Genomic DNA, 22,996 nt, shown 5'->3' on the forward strand with positions numbered 1-22,996 from the left:
TGCGTTTCTGAGTCTGGACTTGATCTGTACACAGTGGACATTCCCTGAGGCCAGAGTATCATTAGGGACGTGTAATCTCAGGGAACTAGACACCTACCCACACTGGGCAGGAAAGCCTGGACCATGAAGAAGCTGGGGGAATGGAAAGGAAAGGACATGAGCGTAACTCAGGAAGGAAGATGCCCCCGGACGTGGAGGCAGACCCGGCAGGGTCCCTGGAAGGTAAAAGATGATATCCAACTCTGGAGCCCAGGCCACCCGAAAATGAGGGGCAATGGAGGGAAAGTGAACAGGCCGACCTTTAAAAGGGACCAAGCTGACAGGCAGGAATATTTTGTAGCAGCTGGAGATACAGGACTGGAGCTTGGGTACAAAAGGCAGGGTTGGCCACAGAGGAATAAAGGCTCATCCTAGTGCACAGGCATCCTGGCATCTGCAAGACTCACGTAAGATTCGCAGGACAGTGCACGTCACTCTGTGGTTTCTTGTGGATGCGAGAAGTGAACCGACGGATGCTTCTATTTTAATAGTTATGCATTCCTGTTTAATTTCTCCTGGGAAGATATAACCAGTCATTCCTACACACAATTTCACGGATATGAATATTTAGGATAAGACTAAATTTGTTTTCCAATGACTTGATTTAAAGTCAGTGTAAAGACCAAATCTCAAGTAAATAGCAGTACAAGTGGGACTCTGGTGAAGCAGGTGTGCAAATGAGTATCATTTAGAAAACACTGAAGTGCAGCAACCCCTTCTGGTCGGCTCAGTCACTCAGTCTTGTCCGACTCTTTGCCACCCCATGAACCGCAGCACGCCAGGCCTCCCTGTCCATCACCAACTCCCGGAGTCCACCCAAACCCATGTCCATTGAGTCGCTGATGCCATCCAACCATCTCATCCTCTGTCGTCCCCTTCTCCTCCTGCCCTCAGTCTTTCCCAGCGTCAGGGTCTTTTCAAATGAGTCAGCAACCCATTGACTCTGCACAAAACCCTACCCAGGTAACTAGTATCATCATCCCCACTTTACACACAGGAAAACTAAAACTCAGGTAAGGGGCAGGTACAAGGCCACTCAATTCGTCAATGGCAAAGCCAAGGTCATGCCCGGCATTCTCAGATTCAAATCTCCTAGCCCCACAGCAGCAGCAGCAGCTCAGCCTCTAGGTGAGCAAGGGCAGTGAGGAAGGAGGCACTAGAGGATAGGGTGGGGGGCGGGGAGGGGGGCAACTAGAAAACTGATGGAGCCGCGGGGGAATCAATCGTCCAGTATCACGTTGAAGTCAAGAGAGGACCGAGCTTTGGCTGGAGGAGGATCAGCAGTGCAGGACACCTGCCCAGAGAGGAAAGGGAAGGATGGAGACAAGGCCGAGGGCTGTGATGATGAGAGACTCATTCAGGAGGCTTCCGAGGGCAATCTCCCCAGCGGGCTCAGGAAGGAAGACAGGTGGTGGACATGGCTGGGTTTGGGCAAGAAGAGACTGCAGACGGACCTGCATTTGAGCAGTCTTCCCTGGTGGCACAGAGGGTATAGCCTCTGCCTGCAATGCAGGAGACCTGGGTTCAATCCCTGGGTCAGGAAGATCCCCTGGAGAGGGATAGGCTACCCACTCCAGTATTCTTGCCTGGAGAATCCCATGGATGGAGGAGTCTGGTGGGCCACAGTCCACGGGGTCGCAAAGAGTTGGACATGACTGAGTGATTTCACTTTACATAAAGGCAGGGGAGGAACATGGCCTCTGCGGGAGAAGCAGGGCCCACAGGGGTGAGCAAAAATGCTCCACTAGCCCCCCCACAAGCCCCCAAGGAAGAAGGGGCCCTGGGAGGGTGGGACAGCCTAGGTCTCTGGACAAGGAGCATTTGGGAGCATCTCAGGGGGACGATGACAAGGTGATGGGCTACAGGGGCAGGGGGCCCCTGAGCAGAGCCCCTGTCCCGGAGGGCTCCTGGGCTGCGAAATCCAGGCAAGCCTCAGGGCCCAGGGCCACCTGTGCAGATTTATCATTGGGGAAGGTCTGTTCCTGAGGGGAGGAGCTGCTTGCGGAGATGAGCCGTGCTCTGCAGGACTCAGCAGGAAGCTCCGGCTCTTGTGGGTGTCCAGGTGGGCAGGGCCAAGGGCTGCAGGTGACCGCCGATGGCACCGCCGCCGTGAGGGCACAAAGCAGGAGCAGAGAGGAGCAGGGTGAGCTCGGGGACGGGGCAGCTGGCAGGGGGAGGGGGTGGGTGGGCCCGCGGCTGATGGGGGCTGGCCAGAGTACAGACAGGGCTGAGAGGTGCGGAACCCGGTGCTGGGCAGGCCGACCCCAAAGGCAACGTGGGGAGATAATTTCAACATGATGAAAGAATGATCTCCCGTGAGAGCCACAGTAACCTTCAGATGCGCATATGATATCCTTGCAGACCAGGAAAGAGGGGCTCCAGGGAGAACAGACGGGCCTCTATCTCTGCTCCAGGATTTCTCCCTGGGAAAGCTGGTCGTGGAGAAGGATGATCAAACGGGTGCTGGAGCTCTGCATTGATTCACCCTAGGAAGGGTGGAGTTTCCTTCCCCGGCACAGTCTTAGACCCCTGCATAAGCATGTGCTGATAATGATTCAGACCAGACCCTGTGGTCCCAAGCAACCTCGCCAACTCCTATCTAACTGTGGCAATGGGGATAGGATGTTCCCCCTGGGGGTTGTTTTGTTTTTCAGCCAGAGTTAAGTCCATGGATGAGTTAAACAGTGGGAACTGTGATGCAAAAACACAGACATTAAAGAAACGCGGTAACCCCTCCCCACCGAGACTGCAGCTGACCATCGGAACATCAGATAACTTTATCAGAGCTGGAACTGGAGGCTGCGGATCGGCCCTCTGCATGCTCCCAACGTCAGAATGAACTAGATCTGAGGACTCACCACGGAAAATACCCAGCTGGGGTTTCAGAAAAGCCGTGTTTCAAAAAAGAAGCGGAGGCCAGTGGGGCCACAAGAGACGAGGAAGGAATTTTGAGGAGGAATAAACCGCCAGGGCTTTCAGCTCTCAGGAAAAGCATAAACAGCTCTGACCCACCCACTGCAGGAAAAAAAGAAAGAAATCCTCCCTGCTTGGCATCAAAACTCTTCTTTATCCTCTTGGGAGTAGAAACAGCTTTAGAAGAATTAGAAGGATGCTTTTTCCCTTTTTTTTAGGGGATGAGAAATGCAGGGTTTTTCATTTCCTGATCAGCCTTCCTGCCCTGAGTCACCCTTCCTCCAGGCTGCCCACACTCCCCGCTGCCTTCGGGAGGAGCTGTGCACATCGGAGGCGCCTGGCACACATCTGCGTCGGGCGGGGGAGCCGTGCAGATGCAAAGACAAGCAACCTAGGAGTTCTCCCCTCCTCGGTCAGAAGACGGTGGGACAGAAAAGGGGAGGGAAGGAGGCGCGCTTCCCTGTGAGACCTCCCTTTGTCTTCAAAATCTGAGCAAATGCAAAGGAAAGGGGCGGGGCGAAAAAATGATCCAATCCCGGATTTGCTGTATGACTCAGGGAACTCAAACAGGGGGCTCTGTAATAATCTAGAGGGGCCGGAATAGGTGGAAGACGGAAGAGGGATTCAAGAGGGAGGGGACCTGGGTACACTTGTGGTGAATTCATGCTGATGTATGATAGAGATCAAACCAATATTGTAATCATCAATCAATTAAAAATAAATAAATATTAAAAAAGGAAAGAGCAAGTGGAAGGAAAAAAGAGAAAGTGGAAGAAAAAGAAAAAAGACCCAATCCTAAATTGGCATTGGGTGCAGGCAAGGGAGGCCTGAGAAGAGGCCAGAGGGTGACCTTGAGGGCAGACAAACTCCCCTGGGACGTCTCTCTCCTGCTGCTTCCCTGGGAGCCTGAGACAGCCCCCGGTGCCTTTAAGGCCTCTCTAGACCTGTGGTACCTTCTCGGATTACAACACTCCTGGTCCCATTCCTCCTTACTCGCTGAAGCCAGTTTTCCACTCTACTGTTGCTTTCTTTTCCAGAGCAATTATTTTTAGCATTTGACTATGTGCTACAGAATTCAGAAAAGTCACTTAAACTGAGACACCCCCGTTTCTAATTTTTTCCACCTTCTGCCTTCAGACAAGATCAGAGGTTCTTAGAATCACCTGTGTGTATACTCAGTTGTGTTTGACTCCTTTCAACCCCCTGGACTGTAGCCCACCAGGCTCCTCTGCCCATGGGACTTCCCAGGCAAGAACGCTGGAGGGGGTTGCCATTTCCTTCTCTGTCTCCAGAGGATCTTCCTGACCCCGAGATCGAACCTGCAGCTCTGGTATCAGCAAGCAGATTCTTTACCACTAGCGCCACCTAGAAGCTTCAAAAAGCTCGAGTGGGGGGTGGTGCTTGGAGATCAGTTCAGGATTTTTTTTAAGTTCTCCAGGTGATTCTAAATGGAGAACCCCTGTGCTAGATCACTATCAGATTCACCTTCGGTCTTTAGTGGAAAGAAGCCCCTTCCTGGGCAGCTTCTACAGGAAATTAGTGATGTTCCCTTAAATCAATACTTCTCAAAATCCAGTCTGTATTAGGAGCAACTTAATCTTGTTAAAAATGCATATTCCTGTGCTCCACACCGGAGATGCTTTCGGCCTCTGATGGTTTCAAGATTGCATTTTTAACCACCACCCCCAGTAATGCAGATGTCGGGACAGGGGTCCATGGACAACTCTGAAGCACAAACACTGATGAGGTCAGCTCCAGTGGTGGTAAAGCTGGGCTTGATTTTTTCACACCCTATTAATACTCTGTGAGAGGTATCATCCTCAAATTGCAAGAGCTGGGATGGTAAAGCCGAGAAAGAGAATAAAGCACTACAGGGCCATTCGGATCTTCCACTCATCAGAGCAGCTAATGTTCTGATCACAAAACTGGGTATACATGGATTTCCCACCTTACTCATGTGTGAAGTGAGAGGCCTCTTTTTGCTATTTGTACTTTTTGGATCATATCTCACTTCTCTTTCTTACATCTTCAATAGCATCCTGTACTTGCGGGTTAAATGACAAACTGGCAGTCATGACCACCCGCCCCCCCCTCCAATGCCTCCAATGCTTTCTGTCAAATCTTCTCATTCATCAACCAGAAAAGTACAATCTTGTCCCCCATCTGAGTCAGTTACCTGGTTATGTGTTAACTGAGTCAGTTACGTGGTTATGATGTAAACGCCACCCTGCTTGCCTCTGTGCTGCGGCCCATGTCAGCACTGGCTGGGGTGCCTTCACCAATTCTCTCTGCTACTTAGGTCCTATCTGGGGCCCCAGGCCTGGCTCTAACCTCACAGCTCCCGTGTGGGGTGCTCTTCTTTGGCCTCCCAGATCCATTCTCCACTCTCTTCCATGCCCTGCTCTGTGTCCCAGAGGCCTGATTTCTAGGGACCACATCATCTGAGCTCTTCTGCCCTCTGGCTTCTGACTTGAGCAGCCAATGGGAGGAGGAAAGACACGTGATTTATCCCCTTACTCCCTCCAAACTCTGGGAGACAGTGAAAGACAGGGAAGCCTGGCTTGCTGCAGTCCATGGGGATGCAAGGAGCCGGACACGACTAAGAGACTGAACAACAACAACCTCCCCACTTGGCTGTTACAGTTCTGACTCTGGCTGAGTTTCTCTGCAGTCACAGCTCTTACCAGGCTCCCTGCAGGCCCCACAGGCCTGGGATGGTGAATGCTTCCTGCAATACCCAGGCCCTGGGTACTTGATCACATCTTATTGACTTCCTTGCGTGCATGCGTGCATGCTTAGTTGCTCAGTCGTGTCTTACTCTGTAATCCACAGACTGTAGCCCTCCAGGCCCATCTGTCCAGCGGATTTCCCAGGCAAGAATACTGGAGTGTGTAGCCATTGCTTTCTCCAGGGGATCTTCCTGACCCAGGGATTGAACCCAGGTCTCCTAAATCGCAGGCAGATTCTTTACCATCTGAGCCACCAGGGAGCCACCAGCCACCCTGTTGACTCCCTTAATTCTCTGTAGTTTCTTAGTTCAATTCTTACAGTTAAACTACTTTGAGGGTTTCGTCTGTTTCCTTCCCAGACCCTAGCTGATACAGCCTCAGTAAGATCTTTCCCAAGACCCCAGCTCACCCAGTCCTGGGGGCTCACACCCTCCTCAAGGTCTTCCGTAGCATGAATCACACACATGGTTGGTACACAGGCCAGGCTGTGTTGAGTAATGAGGGTCCCTCGAGTAGTCTAATCTAGCTGCCCACCCTACACTCTCCCAGGCAACCACTAGCTCTGCCAACCGTGTCAGCCAATGCGCCACACTCAACTCTTACGTCTAACTCAACCTAGTACTTATTTCTCATCACATGACCTCTCCCACCCACCTCCTTACCAGGCATAACCAAGGGTTAGCCAATCTGGCTGGCAGCCCACAAGATGGCTCTCTTGGATTCTCAATCTAAGAAGCTTGGAGCCCGACATCCTCAGGGTGGGAAGGTTGCTAGATGGCCTTTAGGCCTGGCAGCCAGGCTGACCCATGGGAAAACGGAAGAGCTGGTTAAGAGAGAAAAGACAGAGGAGGGTGGGAGAGAGATCCTGAAGGCTCTGTGGGACCGCTGGCTTTCCAGAAGTTTCCCGGTTCTGAATCCTTTGAGGCCTGTGTGTACCTCTGTTCCTGTGCCTGTGAATTTACCATTGGGTAAGTTTATGATTCATGCACCAACAAGCCTGAAACCTCCGGAGTCCTACTCTTACGAGAACCCAAGAGAATCAAGGCAGGGACCTTGCAGACCAGGAACTTTCTAGATACCCGGATTAAGTCTTGGGCACAAAGAAAGAGACATGCCTTGGTTGCAGAAGTCTGAGAATGGATAAGAGGGGCCCCCGGGGGACTGAGAGAAGGCACTCCTACTACATTCTTCAGCAGAGGAGAGCATCAGTGGGCAGAGGAACCCAGAGGACAGAGCGGGAACAGCTGAAGCCAGAGGAAAGGCTGAAACCAGTCACGGGCAAGGCAGCAACGAAGCAGGGCAGAGGGAGAAAGGGTATTTCAGCAGGAACGCTGAGATGTGTTACTGAAATGTCTGACCTCGGGGTCAGACCTAAGGGCACGGGAACCTGCATCCTGGTTGTCTTCAAGGAAGGCGTGGTCTGGGAAGCAAAGGCTACTTATTCATCCCACATGTTTAACATACATGTATTGAGTATGTAGACACAATCCAGAGTCATCCTGAACCTCCCTAACTCATCCGCAGGGTGGGAGTCTCAGTCACTCCGTTGTGTCCGACTCTGCGACCTCATAACCCATCACACTCCTCCGTCCATGGGATTCTCCAGCCAACAATACTGGAGTGGGTTGCCATTTCCTTCTCCAGGGGATCTTCCCACTCAGGGATCGAACCCGGGTCTCCTGCACTGCAGGCAGATCTTTACTGACTGAGCCACCAGGGAGGCCCTCATCCATAGGGTAGGGGTGATGTATGAGTTTTGGGCCACAGATGGGGATTCAGTGAGATTCAGTCACCCAGTCAATAACTAACAGAGTCAGTTGTTGTTGTTAAGCTGTGTTGCTAAGTCGTGTCCAACTCTTTGCCACCCCATGGACTGCAGCACGCCAGGCCTCCTTGTCCCCCCATCTCCTGGACTTTGCCCAAGTTCGTGTCTACTGGTTGGTGATGCTGGGACAGAGCTGGGACTCAGCCCAAATCATCTCACTACAAAACCCATCTCCTGAAGGACTCCATATGCCCAGTCCTTGCCCCTTCCAGTGGGGCATTTCTTGTGTCTGATCTGCCTTCTTCTTACTAGGTAAAGAGACACCTGAGGGCAGGAACTAAGTCTCGTCCCAGGCCCACGTCATGGACTCCCATTTCTGGGCTTAGACCCCAAAACTCAATAAGTGGTTGTGATGCTAACGACAGTAAGGATACTACTAGAGGAATCAATCAGCAGCCTGATGTCTGGGGACTCTTCCTTCGAGAGGAGACACTAACATTCTCCCCCTGCTGCCCAGGAATGAAGAGATGAAGGTACAGATAAGAAACAGGCTGAGCTTGTTTCTGCCACTGAAAGAAAGTGAAAGTGAAGTCACTCAGTCATGTCTGATTCTTTGTGACCTCATGGACTGTAGCCTACCAAGTTCCTCCATCCATGGGATTTTCTAGGCAAGAATACTGGAATGGGTTGTCATTTCCTTCTCCAGGGGATCTGCCCAACCCAGGTCTCCTGCATTGTGCATATAAACCCCAATTCATTCACAGAAAACAATCTGAAGATAATCTTTCATCTGTGATTGGCTGTGACCACATTTATTATGCAAATGAGTGAGAGGAAACTCCCAGGCTCTGATTGGCCTGGGACAGGAATGGAGGAGCAGAAGGCTATCCAATACTGACAGCAGAAAAGCAAGAGCAGCGACAAGCCAAGCCGGGTCAATGAGCTCCCTGGGTGCAGAATCGCAGCCTGCAAGGTCCCACTGTCAACTCAATAATGTGTCACCTTCATCTGAAAACTGAGGAAGGCTCACAGCCAGTCTCCACGCAAGACTGTAACTATGAGATGGCTTTGCTCCAAAGCTAACAGGCAAAGTGCTATCTTCATCTTCAAGTTCATGAGGGAGGGGGACCTGACAGCCCTTGGGCCCTTTGCAACAACATCACAGATCTCACATCAGTTCAGTTCAGTCGCTCAGTCATGTCCGACTCTTTGCGAGCCCATGGACTGTAGCATGCCAGGCCTCCCTGTTCATCACCAACTCCTGCAGTTTACTTAAACTCATGTCCATTGAGTCAGTGATGCCATCCAATTATCTCATCCTCTGTCGTCCCCTTCTCTTCCCACCTTCAATCTTTCCCAACATCAGGGTCTTTTCAAATGAGTCAGTTCTTCCCATCAGGTGGCCAAAGTATTGGAGTTTCAGCTTCAGCATCAGTCCTTCCAATGAATATTCAGGACTGATTTCCTTTAGGATGGACTGGTTGGATTTTCTTGCAGTCCAAGGGACTCTCAAGAGTCTTCTCCAACACCACAGTTCAAAAGCATCAATTCTTCAGTGCTCAGATTTATGGTCCAACTCTCACATCCATACATGACCACTGGAAAAACCATAGCTTTGACTAGACAGACCTTTGTTGGTAAAGTAATGTCTCTGCTTTTTACTACCCTGTTTAGATTGGTCATAGCTTTTCTTCCAAGGAGCATGCGTCTTTTAATTTCATGGCTGCAGTCACCATCTGCAGTGATTTGGGAGCCCCCCAAATAAAGTCTGTCACTGTTTCCATTATTTCCCCATCTATTTGCCATGAAGTGATGGGACCAGATGCCATGACCTTAGTTTTCTGAATGCTGAGTTTTAAGCCAACATTTTCACTCTCCTCTTTCGCTTTTATCAAGAGGCTCTTTAGCACTTCTTCACTTTCTACCATAAGGGTGGTGTCATCTGCATATCTGAGTTTATTGATATTTCTCCCTGCAATCTTGATTCCAGCTTGTGCTTCATCCAGCCCAGCATTTCTCACGATGTATTCTGCATATAAGTTAAATAAGCAGGGTAACAATATACAGCCTTGACATACTCCTTTCCTGATTTGGAACCAGTCTGTTGTTCCACGTCCAGTTCTAACTTTTGCTTCTTGACCTGCATACAGATTTCTCAGGAGGCAAGTTAGGTGGTCTGGTATTCCTGTCTCTTTAAGAATTTTCCACAGTTTGTTCTGATCCACACAGTCAAAGGCTTTGGCATAGTCAATAAAGCAGAAATAGATGTTTTTCTGGAACTCTCTTGCTTTTTTGATGATCCAACAGATGTTGGCAATTTGATCTCTGGTTCCTCTGCCTTTTCTAAATCCAGCTTGAACACCTGGAAGTTCATGTATTGTTGAAGCCTGGTTTGGACAATTTTGAGCATTACTTTGCTAGTGTGTGAGATGAGTGCAATTGTGCGGTAGTTTGAGCATTCTTTGGCACTGCATTTCTTTGGGATTGGAATGAAAACTGGCTTTTTCCAGTCCTGTGGCCACTGCTGAGTTTTCCAAATTTGCTGGTATTTTGAGTGCAGCACTTTCACAGCATCATCTTTTAGGATTTGAAATAGCTCAACTGGAATTCCATCACCTCCACTAACTTTGTTCGTAGTGATGCTTCCTAAGGCCCACTTGGCTTCACATTCCAGGATGTCTGGCTCTAGCTCTCATATCAGGAAATGATTTATTTGCATCCAACCTCAGTCCTCCTCAAGCTGTTGAAGCTTAAGACCTCTTGTCTTTAGCACAAAAGAGAGCTCTCCTCCAGGCTTTTGTGAACATGCTTTTCTTTAAGCTGCTCTAAAGGTGAGACTGTTTGGCAGCAGTTATGGAACACCAGGTTGGAAATGCAATCCCGTCAGCTCTGTCACTTACTGGCCTTGTGACTTCAGGCAGCCCAGGGTCGTCCCAGGCCCACTCTCTTCTTAATATAGAGGAGAATGACACTTCCTCTACTCAGGAGGGCGAAGAAGGCATTATGTCAGGCCACCATACATGATTTTAAAGTTGGGAAAGAAAAAGGCAATGAAATAGACTTTGCATTTTGAGTCCCCAGGACTTCTAAATATTTATTACATGAAAATGCTTCATGAGACAAATTGTTTATGCTTCTGTGCAAATTGGCTCATCAAAAGTCCCTTCCTTCTCCCACTCCATGGGGGTGCTGATTGTTTGAGAGGCTAGTTAGATGTGTCTTCACAGAATCCAAAAGGATGCTAATCCTTGACCAGAAGAAAGGATGTGAGAGTGCACAGGTGTCTCTGAATGTGATGGAAATTTCTGGAATATTACACACACACACACTCATACACACACCCATACACACAAACTGTGAAGACTGGCTATCTGTTAGAAGCAGGATCTTTTTCTTTATATACTTCCAAAATGCTCAGAAATTTTTTTTTAACCATAAGCACATTATTACTTTTATCATCCTAAAAAGGCCTAAATATAAAGAACCAACACCATCACCACATTAAAAAAGTTCATGAAAATTGCCCATAGGTCTCAATCCAGGGCTGCCATGCCCTAAGAGCAATGAGACTGCACAGTTTTCAGACTTCACCGCCAACACTCAACCAGTATCTGCTGAGTGCTCAGTATGCAACAACATTTACTAATAAGCACATACTCAGGGCTGGCATCATGCTAGACCAGGAGTTGGCCAGCCGCAGCCTGTGCACCAAATCCAGCCCACCACCTGTTTCATAAATAAAGTTTTCTTGGAACATAGCCACGCTTACTCATTTATGCATTGTCTGTGGCTGCTTTGTGCTAGAACAGCCGAGTTGAATTCTTGCAACAGAGACCAAATGGCCCCAAAGTCTAAACTATTTACTGTGTGGCCCTTTACAGAAAAGGTTGTCAGCCTCTGTGTTAGGATGGTGAGTGCGACAGGCCCGTATCCTGCATGCATGGAACTCGGGAGTCTAGTCAGAGGCACCCAGTCATACAAATAAATGTACATTTGTACCATGCTAGCAAAGAAAGATGTGTTTGATGCTTTTAGAGAGTATTATTGGCAGCTGATAGCTTCCCTGGTGGCTCAGATGGTAAAGAATCTTCCTGCAATGCAGGAGATCTGGGTTTGATCCCTGGGTTGGGAAGATTCCCCTGGAGAAGGAAATGGCAACCCACTCCAGTATTCTTGCCTGGAGAATCCCATAGACAGAGGAGCCTGGCAGGCTACAGTCCATGGGGTAGCAAAGAGTTGGACACGACTGAGTGACTAGCATCTCATTGGCACCTGACATAGTTGGGAACGTCATGGAAGACAAAAAAGTCCAGCAGGTACAAAGACCCTATGATGCGAGAGAACACAGAAATTAAAAACAAAAACAAAAACAAAACAGGAAGAAGCCAAAGTGTACAGAGGTTAAGGCCTGGCAACGTGTGACACCAGATAAGGCTGGGAGGGGACTGGGAGGCCGACCACACAGGACTCTGGAGACCCCGATAAGGACTGTATCTGACGAGACATGGGGAGCCCTTGAAGGGTTTCCAGTGAGGTCGCTGGAGACAGAATGAATGTTTTGAAAGACTTTCTCTGACTTCCAGGCAGAGGAAGGCTAAAGGAGACCCAGGTGGGATGGGTCAGCCAGTTGGGCAGCTGTTTTGCAGAGGCTTGGATGAAGATGGTGGCAGCTTGAACCTTGGGGTACAGATGGTAGGGCTTACAGGGGTGAAGTCTGTCAGGTGAGGCACAGAAGCAAGGCCATCAACCATCCCAAACAGTCCCACCTGGCCATGAAGGAGGCGTCCGATGTCATCACGGGTCCCATGGTTTCAGATACAATAGAAATACTCAAGAATGAGAAAAGATCTTTTTATGGTTCATAAGCCCAGTTTTCCTTTCTCTGTGCTTCCTGTGTGTTCTGAGACTGTGGTGGATACCCAGTCTTTCAGATGCATAAATAGCAGACATTTCCTCACATGGTCCCTGTTCCATCATGCCTCCTGGTCAATTCAATCACCCCAATGAAGGTGCAAGTCAGCTGGAACATGTAATTTAATTTATGTCTTCGAGGCCTAGTTCAGTCATCTATTTCCTGTGAAAAAGGAGAAGTACTCATTTTTCAATTTTGATTAAAAATATAAAATGCCTTCATTTGACCTCCTCTGAATGAGCCACTCGTCTGTCAGGCACTGGGTCAATAGAAGCATGACTGGAATACTAAATGGTGCTTCTATTTTGGGTTCACTTGATGAGTTTGTCTCCTTACTTTCAATGGCCAAATAGCTATGTCAGTCAGCAATGAATTACTGCTGCATATGTGTCAGGTTCTGTGGAACCAACAGGCTATGGGACCACTCAGACGATACGATACGCAACATGAAGGAAAAGACATTGTTGACCAAACAGAAATTCTGGGAGCAAGACCAGATCCCTGGCAATGAATACTACTGGCAAGTGGGAGTATTTATCTTCTCATATTTCCACTTGTAGAGTTGTCAGTTTGAAAGGAAGAGGAATTTGAAACCCAACAAATAAAATCTTTATTCCTCAAGGCAAGCTCCATTCAATCACCATGAATTGTAACTGAGATTTCCAGAACAGTGTGTTAGAAGTCCAGCCAGACATCATCCAAAGAACTGGATTAATTCAGTAAAATGAAAAGAACACATCAGTCCGTTGAGAATCTGGAGAGAAAATACTGACATTGTCATTGGAAAGCGGCATGACAGAGCAAAAAGGGAGCTAAGAGCTTTGGAGTGAGGCAGCATAAGCAGCTGGCAAATTTAACCTTGGATCAGCTATTTAATGCTTCTGAACATCAGTTTCCTAAACCACAAACCATGGATCATAAGACCTAGAGTTATTCTACGAATGAGCTAATTTGTGAAGATCATTGCACATAGTAAGGGATTAATAAATGATAGTTCCTTTCCTAAACTGCCCAAATGTAAGTCTGGACTGAAAGAATGGTGTACAGACCCATCACACTAGACAATTCCAGGACAGAAGTGTTCTGCCAGCTCAGGGCAAGTACCCTAACTTGCTCCTGAGAACGACCACGAATCCAATGGAGACACTAAATTCAAAGATGAAGACAAAGCCAGAAAAGGAGAAAAACGCAGCAAAGGGGAGAATGTGTGACTCCTGTTTTTACTACCTGCTAAGAAGCAATTGCGAGCAACTGACTGTGGAGCCAGCCCTGTGAGTCAGGCGCGGCCCGGCGCTCCTCGGGCTCGGCACAGGAGCCTGGAATGCAATTGCGCACTGTTTGCTTTATGACAATACATCTTCTGGTTGCTCAGGACAGGGAGGGTGGAGGTATCTCTGGCCCCTGTTTTGTTTTGGTTTTTCCAATCACCTATATCCATCCACCCACCCATCCATCTTCCATTCACTGTCTCTTACCATATACATTCTGAGCACCTATTATATGACTGTGGGACACATACCAAGCATTTGAGAAGATACACAGATGGATGTTTTAGGACATGCAGGGTTGCAGGAGTTACCTATCTAATCCAGCATTCCATTCGTGTGTGTGCGCGTGACTGTCTAACACCTATTCGAGGAAGACCTTAACAGTGTACACATCACTATTAAGACCTCACCATATTACAGGTTCTATGCTACACGCTTATATGTGTTATCTTGTTTGTCACAATGACTTTGTGAAGTCAACATTGTTATTATCTTTAATGGACAGATCAGAAAAATAGGACTGGAAGAATCTGATTACACAGCTTGTAAATGGCAGACCAAGGATCCGAAGTCAGGTTTCGTAATAAGGAAGAAAGAATCAGCAATGTCCCGTTTGCTGAGCCCCTTACCCAGGGATGTCAGTGTATGAAATCTTCTTTGCATCTGTTCTCTGACACAATAAAAAGAGGGCTGGTGTTAGAATGAATGAAACAGCGTATCTAACAGTTTCAGAAGATACAAGCAGAAAGGTCTTGATGGAAATGAAAGATTAAAGATAACTGAGGTTCTAGCTGTGACGAGTATTCACGTACATTTACTAAGATTTGAAACACGAATTCATTGGGCCCTTTAGGAAAATACTTTTGCCATTGACCGAAATATCTGCTTTACTCTGGAGTCACTGACACCTAAACAACATTCCCACGGCCAGATACGTGCTCCCACTTGTCCTGTGACAGTGGAGAAAAAGAAATGGGGTAGAAATTAAGATTCCCGTATGAAAGATGTACTGGCAGCTCAAGACAATAAAGAATTTGCCTATAATGCAGGAGACCCAGGTTTGATCCCTGGGTTGGGACGATCCCCTGGAGAAGGGTATGGCTACCCACTCTGGTATTCTTGTCTGGACAATCCCAAGGACAGAGGGGTCTGGCGGGCTACAGTCCACCGGGTCGCAAAGAGTTGGACACAACTGAACAACCACACTTGCATTTTTCATGAAAGATGAGAATTAAAGTCCTATGACCACTAATGCAGTGGAACCATGGGAGGTCAAAAATCTTCAGAGTAAAACAAAAGAGCTCCGGACTAGGAGCAACTAGTCATGAGTTCGAATCCAAGCTATGTGACCTTGGGCACAACAATTAATTAACCCTTCTGAGCCAGTTGCCTCATATCTACAATGAAGAGAATAAGATCTACCTTATAGTATTTTTGTAAGACTAAATAAGTTTAGGCAGACTAGAAAGCCAGTTCCTTCCAACAGTCACATTTGTAAAATGACAAGGGCTTGGGAACGTCCCTGGTGGTCCAGTGGTTACTCTGGGCTCCCACTGCAGGGGCATGGGTTCGATCCCTGGTCAGGGAACTAAGATCCTACATGTCGCATGTCCAAAAAAAATGTTTTAAAAAGAAAATGACAGGATCTTATACATTGGCTTCTAGTGTGAATTGACAAAATCCTTTGCAAAGACATCACTAGTACGTTATCCAAAAATTCTTCCATTAAATGGAAATAAGTTCAGTGACTAAAAGGTTGAGGCTCCCTGTACTAAACCAGAAGCCAGTCCTCAGTTCTGACTGCAAACCCTTCAGATCATTTCCAGCCTGCTAACAGGGACACACGCTATCCCATCTCTTTCTTGCCTTCTGCCCATTCTCAATTTAAAGGTGACCATATTCCACGTAAAACTCACAACACCCCTCTGGCTTCTCTGCTTCCTTTTGAAGTTCTCATTATGTCCCTCAGAAGGCCCCTCAAATGTGGGGCCCTGTTATATGACACTGGTGGTCGTGGTGGTTTAATTGCTAAGGCGTGTCCCCCTCCTTGTGACCCCATGGACTGCAGTCCGCCAGACTCCTCTCTGTACATGGGATATCCCAGGCAAGAATACTGCAATGGGATGCCATTTCCTTCTCCAGTTACGTGACACTAAAGAGATCTAAATCATTTGAGGTAGTTCCAAACACCAGAGCTAGAACTGGTGGGGTGGATTTAGAGGAAGGTTCCAGCTCTGCGTATGGAATATGCTTGGAACAGTGGCGGTGGGCCAGCTGGGAGGCAAGCTTCTAAAGTAGGCAGCTGTCCACCAAAAAAGCTCAAGCAGAATATCTCACCTCCTGCTGCTTGATTGAACCTCCGAACATCATATGATTTTATCCAGAACTTATTGAGTGCTTTCTAATGTGCTAGGCATTAGAAATGCAAGCATGAGTAAAATGCGGCCCTCAGCTCTCAAAAGCTCACACTGGAGAGACAAACTCATGAGCAGGTAGTTATAAAGCAATGTGTGTGTGTGTGTGTGTGTGTGTGTGTGTGTGTGTGTGTGTGTGCGCGCGCGTGCACTCAAGCGCTCAGCCATGTCCAATTCTCTGTGACCCTAAGGACTGTAGCCAGCCAGGCTCCTCTGTCCATGGAATTTTCCAGGCAAGAGTACTGCATGGGTTGCCATTTCCTTCTCCAGGGGATCTTCCCAACCCAGGGATCAAACCTGTGTCTCCTACATTAGCAGGTGAATTCTTTTCCACTGAGCCACCTGGGAAAGTGAAAGTCGCTTAGTCATGTCCGACTCTTTGCGACCCCATGGACTATACAGTCCATGGAATTCTCCAGGCCAGAATACTTGAATGGGCATCCTTTCCCTTCTCCAGCAGATCTTCCCAACCCAGGGATCGAACACAGGTCTCCTGCACTGCAGGTAATTCTTTACCAGCTGAGCCACAAGGGAAGCCCGAGCCACCTGGGAAGCCCTTTAAAAAACAATGTGGTAAGTACAAAAATAGAGAAATTATAGGGAATGCTGCGGGGTGGTCTAACTCAAGAGGTGGCCCTCACTCAGGTGGGCCGTTCTTTCTGGAGGAGGTGACACTGGACAGTCTTAAAGGATGGAGTAGGGGAAGCAGTGAACGGCGAGATGGGGGCAGTGTAGGAAGGGTGTTCAGGGCGAAAGGACTGAGCATGAGCAAACGAGCAACCGTGACCAACAGAATGGTGTATGAGAGGCCATCCAGGCAGCTGGATAATGCTGGAACAGTCCACGGGGGTGGGGAGGGGTGGGAGACAGGCTGGAGCTGCAGACAGGAGCCTGGGGAACGGGGGCCTTGTAACCTGCATTCTGCAGCGTGAACTTTGACCTGGAGGCGTTGGGCAGCCAGCACCCTAAAGGTTCTAAGTACACAGGTGACTAAGTCTCCATCACCTTGGAGTTAGGAGGTTTTCTTTTCTTTTCCCAAAGGGACACTGCAGGACAGCCTTGAGAACTACAGACTTGAACTCCGGGAGCCCCAGGGTCAGAACAGCCCTGCCTGACTCACCACCCAAGGTGAACACCCAGCTCCTTCGGTCCCTGCCTCTTCCTCTTCTGTCCACTGGGCCTCTTGGTAATGCTGACCTCACAGAAAAGTGACGTGGGCACTAGGTGACTCAGTGTTACAGAGGGCTTGGAAGCGGCCAAAGTCCACGCTGAACCCTGAGCATCTTTCTGCAGTGGGAGCGCTGGTGGGGAGGCAGGCCTCGGGGAGGCAGGTTTGCTGCAGTGAGCTCCAGGGCCCGCCGGCCTTGTGATCTGGCAGCTGCTCCCCCCTCTCGCCTTCCTTGCCTTCCACTTAATACCCGCTGGCTCCTGGCTGATTGACTGGGCTTCCCTGATGGCTCAGCAGGTAAAGAATTTGCCTGCCAATGCAGGAGGTGCAGGTTCGATTCCTGGGTCGGGCAGACTCCCTGGAGAAGGGAATGGCAACCCACTCTAATATTCTTGCCTGGGAAATCCCAAGGACAGAGGAGCCTAATGGGCTCCAGTTCATGGAGCTGCTAAGAGTGGGACACGACTCAGTGACTAATCAACAACAACAACAACCTCCCACCCCACCGGCTCCTTCCTCCTTCCCTATCCTATTTTACCCCCCAGACCTATTCCTCACTTTCCAGGGCCCAGAGTCTCCACTGCCTCCCTAAAAATCCTGTCCATCTCTTCTCTCCTGAATGAGTCATGCTCCTTCGGGCTCCTTCAGTAAGTGCCTAAATGGTTCTGCCCCCCACCCCTCAAATTTCCTTGATCACTCCATTCCCAACCCTTCCCTTCCACCACTCCCCTTCTGAGCACATGAGTTGACCATCATCTACCCCCTGGTACTGGTTCAGCTGCTCCAACCACTCCCTCCACATGAATCCCTGAATCAGCCACATACTTCCCACTAAGCATATTCCCTCTGCTGGGAATGTCCTCATCCCTGTCTCCCTTCTGAACATCCTTCCAGGCACAGCGCAAATGTCACCCTGACCCAAAGGCTCTCTCCTCTCACCTCCAAGACAGATTAAATCTAATAGGACTTTGTTTACCTTTTTAAACAGAGGGTGTTTGGCTTATGTTATAATAACAGCTAGGGCTGATCTATCAGGCACTCCTCAGAGAACCTTATAGAGAGTAACTCATTTAATTCTCAGAATCACCCTGTTATTACCTCTAAGTCAACCTGCCCACGTTTACAGCGAGCCAGCAGGAGAACTGAGGCTTAAACTAAGGCTCTAATCAGAGCAAAGCCACCTCTCCCACCCAGGGAGCCTTTGAGTCTTGGAGTCTCATTCTGTTCCCTCGGCACACAGTGGGTGGCTACTAAATGTGAGAGTTCTGGATTGAACTGAAGTTTGTTCAGCATGAATCCTGGTGTCTTCCTCCCATGCATGTTCTGGCTCCCCAAGCCATCCACGAGATCCTTAGGGAGACAGGACCAGGTCATCTATGTTCTTCACAGGCCTGCCATCACAAGCATGATGGGGGGCTGGGGGGTACTCAGAGAGCTCTAGGGGTGAAGATGAGGGCAAACTAACTTTGGATTAAGGGATGCCTTGAAGGGTGAAAGTGTTAGTCGCTCAGTCATGTCTGACTCTTTGTGATCCATGGACTGGAGCCCGCCAGGCTCCTCTGTGCATGGAATGCTCCAGGCAAGAATACTGCAATGGATAGCCATTCCCTTCTCCAGGGGATCTTCCTGACCCAGGGATTGAACCTGGGTCTCCTGCCTTGCAGGCAGACTCTTTATCATCTGAGCCATCAGGGAAGCCCCAGTGTATGCCTTAAAGGAAAGTCACTCAGTCGTGTCTGACTCTTTGCGACCCCGTGGACTATAGCCTGCCAGGCTCCTCCGTCCATGGGATTCTCCAGGCAAGAATACTGGAGTGGTTTGCCATTTCCTTCTCCAGGGGATCTTCCCGACCCAGGGATCGAACCCAGGTCTCCCGCATTGGAGGCAGACGCTTTAACCTCTGAGCCACCAGGGAAGTCCGTGTATGCCTTAAGAGTATCTAATTTACCAAGGCTTTTTCACAAGCCTGAGCTCATCAGCTGGATGTGGAGAAGGTAAAGAGGACAGAGGTGCAGATGACCTGAGATCTTGTCAAGGTCTTAGAGCTAGAAATAACTGAATCAGATGACAGAAATTACAACCCAGGGCTCTGAATAAAACAACAGAAAGTCAGTCCCCTGCTCATGGTATGGTCCTGGGCAGCTATGGCCATCAAGAAGGGGGAGGCTGATGTAAATCAACTATACATCAATGAAAACATTGGAGGAAAAAAAAAAGAAAGATCAAGGTCAGCCAGGTCTTAAAAAGAAAACAATGGGTAGGCTGAGTGTTCAGCTACCCCCTCCCCCCAAAGATGAAGTGCCCTTGGTCGTCTGGCAGGGGAGCCTGACCAGGACTTCTAGACAGAGGCTGGCTGAGCTGACTAGGACAGAATGTGTTAAGGCAGGTTCAGCAGGACCTCTGGGGACCTCTCCAAATGTTTGGTCACTCTCACCAGACAGAACCCAAACCCCCTGAGAGACCACATGATTTTCCAAGCAGTCTGATAATATATCAATAGATATAAATAAAGAGTCAGGAAAAACTGGTTTGTCCCTCCCATTAGCTGGAGGCAGTCAATGTTTCCCTACTATTTGTAACTATCCCATCCCATTTCTAAAACATCTGTATCTTTATTTCATTGTCCTAAGCTCAGCGGGTGAAGAATCCGCCTGCAATGCAGGAGGCACAGGTGACGCGGGTTCGATCCCTGGGTCGGGAAGATCCCCTGGCGAAGGAAATGACAACCCACTCCAGTATTCCCGCCTGGGAAAATTCCATGGACAAAGGGGCCTGGCGGGCTACCGTCCATGGGGTCGCAGAGTCGGACACGACTGAGTGCATGGCACAACCCAAGACAACTTCAGATGGGATTTACTTAATGTCTTGTGCAGAAGGGAAGGCTTTTCCGGCTCAGGTGACTTCTACAGAAAAAAGGCTTTTCCCTAGTAGGAAGACCGGCCGAATCTTTCTGCAAGTTTGGCGGCCCCTCTGAGCCTTGATCTAGCCACCTATCCTGCATAATCGTGGCAACAACTTGTGAGCTCCCAGCCCCCGCGTCCTGCAGATCCGACTGATCTCCTGGGTCACCGTCTCACGCTCCTCACAATTCAGGAAATGAATGAGACACTGCAGATGTCTACGCTGTAGAACCACCGCCTGCTGGGAACCTCAGACCCTTGTAGCTTCATCTCGGGCTCGCAGATGGCCGAGCTTCGGCCCGGGGTGTTGACAGGGGACTAGGCAGGCTGTAATTCCGGGGGCGCGGCGGGGAAGGTCGGAAACCCGGGTCTCCGGACCCCGGCATCGAAGCCCGGGACCGCCGTTCCCCTCTCGACCGCTCGCGGGGGCTGCCAAGCGGGGCTCGGGAAGCGCCTGGCTTACCTGCGGCTCCACCAGCCCGCGCGTCTCCGCGCCCAGGGGCGCCGGGCGCGCGGCGCGGAACGCAGAGTACACGGGGATGCGGTGCTGGGTGCTGTACAGGGTGGCGAAGCGCGCTGCGCCCTCCGAACGCTGACAGATCCTCACGTGGGCAGCGGCCGCCGGCCCCGCAGGCGGGGTCCCAGCGTAGAAAAAGCGGTCGCATTCGCCGAAGCCGGCCTCCTCCTGGCGCACCAGCCGGCCCTCCAGCAGCCCGGCCAGGGCGAGGAGGCCGCCCAGCACCAGGCAGCGCTCGGGGCCCATGGCGCGTCTGCGGGCCGGGCGGGCGGAGCGCGAGGCCGCACAGCCGCGCAGCCGGGAAGTCGGAAGCCGGGTGCGGCGCGGGTGGGGCGCGCTTGGCCGGCCGGGCTGGGCGGCCCCGGCGGCGGGGCGGGCCCGCTTCCCGAGGCCGCGCCCCCCTCGCGCCAGCCTCTCCGATGACAGCGGCGCGGGCCCGCCCGGGGCTGCGCGCGCGGCTGCGGGGTGGCCGGCCGCGTCCCCCTGGGGCGGCCCCGCACCTGGCACCGCCTGGGCTCTGCCGTCAGAGTTCACAGGCTCCGGGACGCGCGCTGCCCAGGCACAAAGGGCTGAATCAGGTCGGCTTCATCAGGGGGAGGGGACCGTCCTCGGGGCGCGAGCCTAGAAGCCTCCGGAGACAGCGCGCCCCAGGGATCCTCAAGGATGCCAAGAGGCGGCGTGAGATGCCCACAGCAACTGTGGCTCTTTGGGGCTGACGGGCAGAGACCCCCCGGTGAAACCCGATGCAAATCAGTCTCCCCCCTTCCCAATGGAAGTCTTCCCATCCGCCTGCACATGGACATAACTCCGAGGAAGCTCTAGCAGGTCAGAAACGGGGACACCCAAGTTAAGAAATCCTGTTGTAGGAAATTCCTAACCTAGGTAGACAGTTCAGCTCTGTGGTTTACTTGGAATCAAAACCAAAACCAAGAAAGGAACAAGACCGGCCGATCTCACCGGTTGGTAGGTCGGTTGGTTCAGTATTCTCTTTTGAGTGTCTGTGTGCCAAGCTGGGTGCGGTGACAGCCTACAGTGGTAAACAAGAATAGGATCCCTGCGGTCCGGATGATGAAACCTAGTGGGAAAGCTTGTGGTTAATCAAAGAAGCAGTCTATTAAAGGAATAATGAAACACGGAGCGTGGAGATGTGAGAAACTGCCCCTCCGGGGAGTCAGAGTGTGTTTGCCTGAAGAGTGTTGTCTGAAGTGAGACCAAGGGGAGGTTAGGAACTAGGCAAAGATGAAAGTACCGTGTGCTAAGGGGGTCTCCTGGCAGAAGGGATATGTTGGAGGAATTTAAGGAAGGTGAGTGTGGATAGAGAACAGTGAACTACAAGATTGTGAGAAATGGGGTTAAAGGAGGCAGGGGACATAGCATTCAGAGTGCCATAGGCTGGAGGCTGTCAAACATTTTCTGCCAGGACCCCTATTGAGAAAAAAAAAGGTAGGACTTTCCTGGTGGCTCAGATGGTAAAGAATGTGCTTCCAATGCAGGACACCTGGGTTCGATCCCTGGGTCAGGAAGATCCCCTGGAGGAGGGCGTGGTAATCTGCTCCAGTGTTCTCGGCTGGAGAATCCCCATGGACAGAAGAGCCTGGCGGGCTGCAGTCCATGGGGTTGCAAAGAGTTGGACATGATTGAGTGACTAAGGACACAGCTGGGAGCTGGGAGCTGGGACTGGGGTGTGGTAGAGACAGAGCCAGAATGCCTACTAGGGCGCCTTCAGCCACGTCTTACTGTTTAACCTTAGTTCCTAAGTGTGACACACGGGGAACTGGACCAGAGTGTTCTGATGCTTGCCTATGATGGCTCAGCTAGTGAGTGCGGAGACAGGTTTGATCCAGGCCCGTTTGCTTCCTAAGCCTGGCCTTTCCTCTAAGTCACAGCACATTGCTAAAGTGAGCCTGTAAAATAGGAGACAGATTGTCAGGAGAACACATTTTGGAGCTTCTTAAGCTGTTGTTGTTAACAAATTCCTTACAGGCTTCAATATCTGAAAATGTTAACTAGGTGTGGTGCCTGAAATGAAACCAAAAAAAAAAAAAATGACAAGCACCTATAATGTGATGTCACAGAAATGGCTGGACTAGAAATCCCCTTTGATATGGAGTTGATGACGCTGGTCAAATGGTGTCTGTCCCTCAGCCAGATCTTCTCGCCCTTGTACACCTCTACCATATCCTCCATAGGAGGCTGTGAGGATAATGGGCTTCATGGGATTTTTTTAATATTTATATTAATATATAGGATTATATATATTATATATATATAGGATTATGTATATATATAATATATATAATCCTATATTATATATATAGGATTATACATGTTCCCCAGTGGTGATTCGTGTTGTCAACTCTAAACACAATTA

General features: G+C 49.8%; 1 protein-coding gene across 1 annotated transcript in view; it reads right to left on the reverse strand.

Moving 5' to 3' along the window:
• ENDOD1 (endonuclease domain containing 1) overlaps positions 1-20,950 on the reverse strand; it is a 33,321-nt gene extending 12,371 nt beyond the window's left edge. Inside the window, exon 1 of the mRNA XM_081545468.1 lies at positions 20,572-20,950. Coding sequence (XP_081401594.1) covers positions 20,572-20,871 — 300 coding nt within the window. The 5' untranslated portion in view covers positions 20,872-20,950. The remainder of the gene's footprint in view (positions 1-20,571) is intronic.
• Positions 20,951-22,996: the final 2,046 nt, after the last annotated feature.

This window comes from Giraffa tippelskirchi, chromosome 11 (assembly GCF_054371585.1).
Source record: "Giraffa tippelskirchi isolate mGirTip1 chromosome 11, T2T-mGirTip1v1.2.pri, whole genome shotgun sequence".
NCBI lineage: Eukaryota > Metazoa > Chordata > Mammalia > Artiodactyla > Giraffidae > Giraffa > Giraffa tippelskirchi.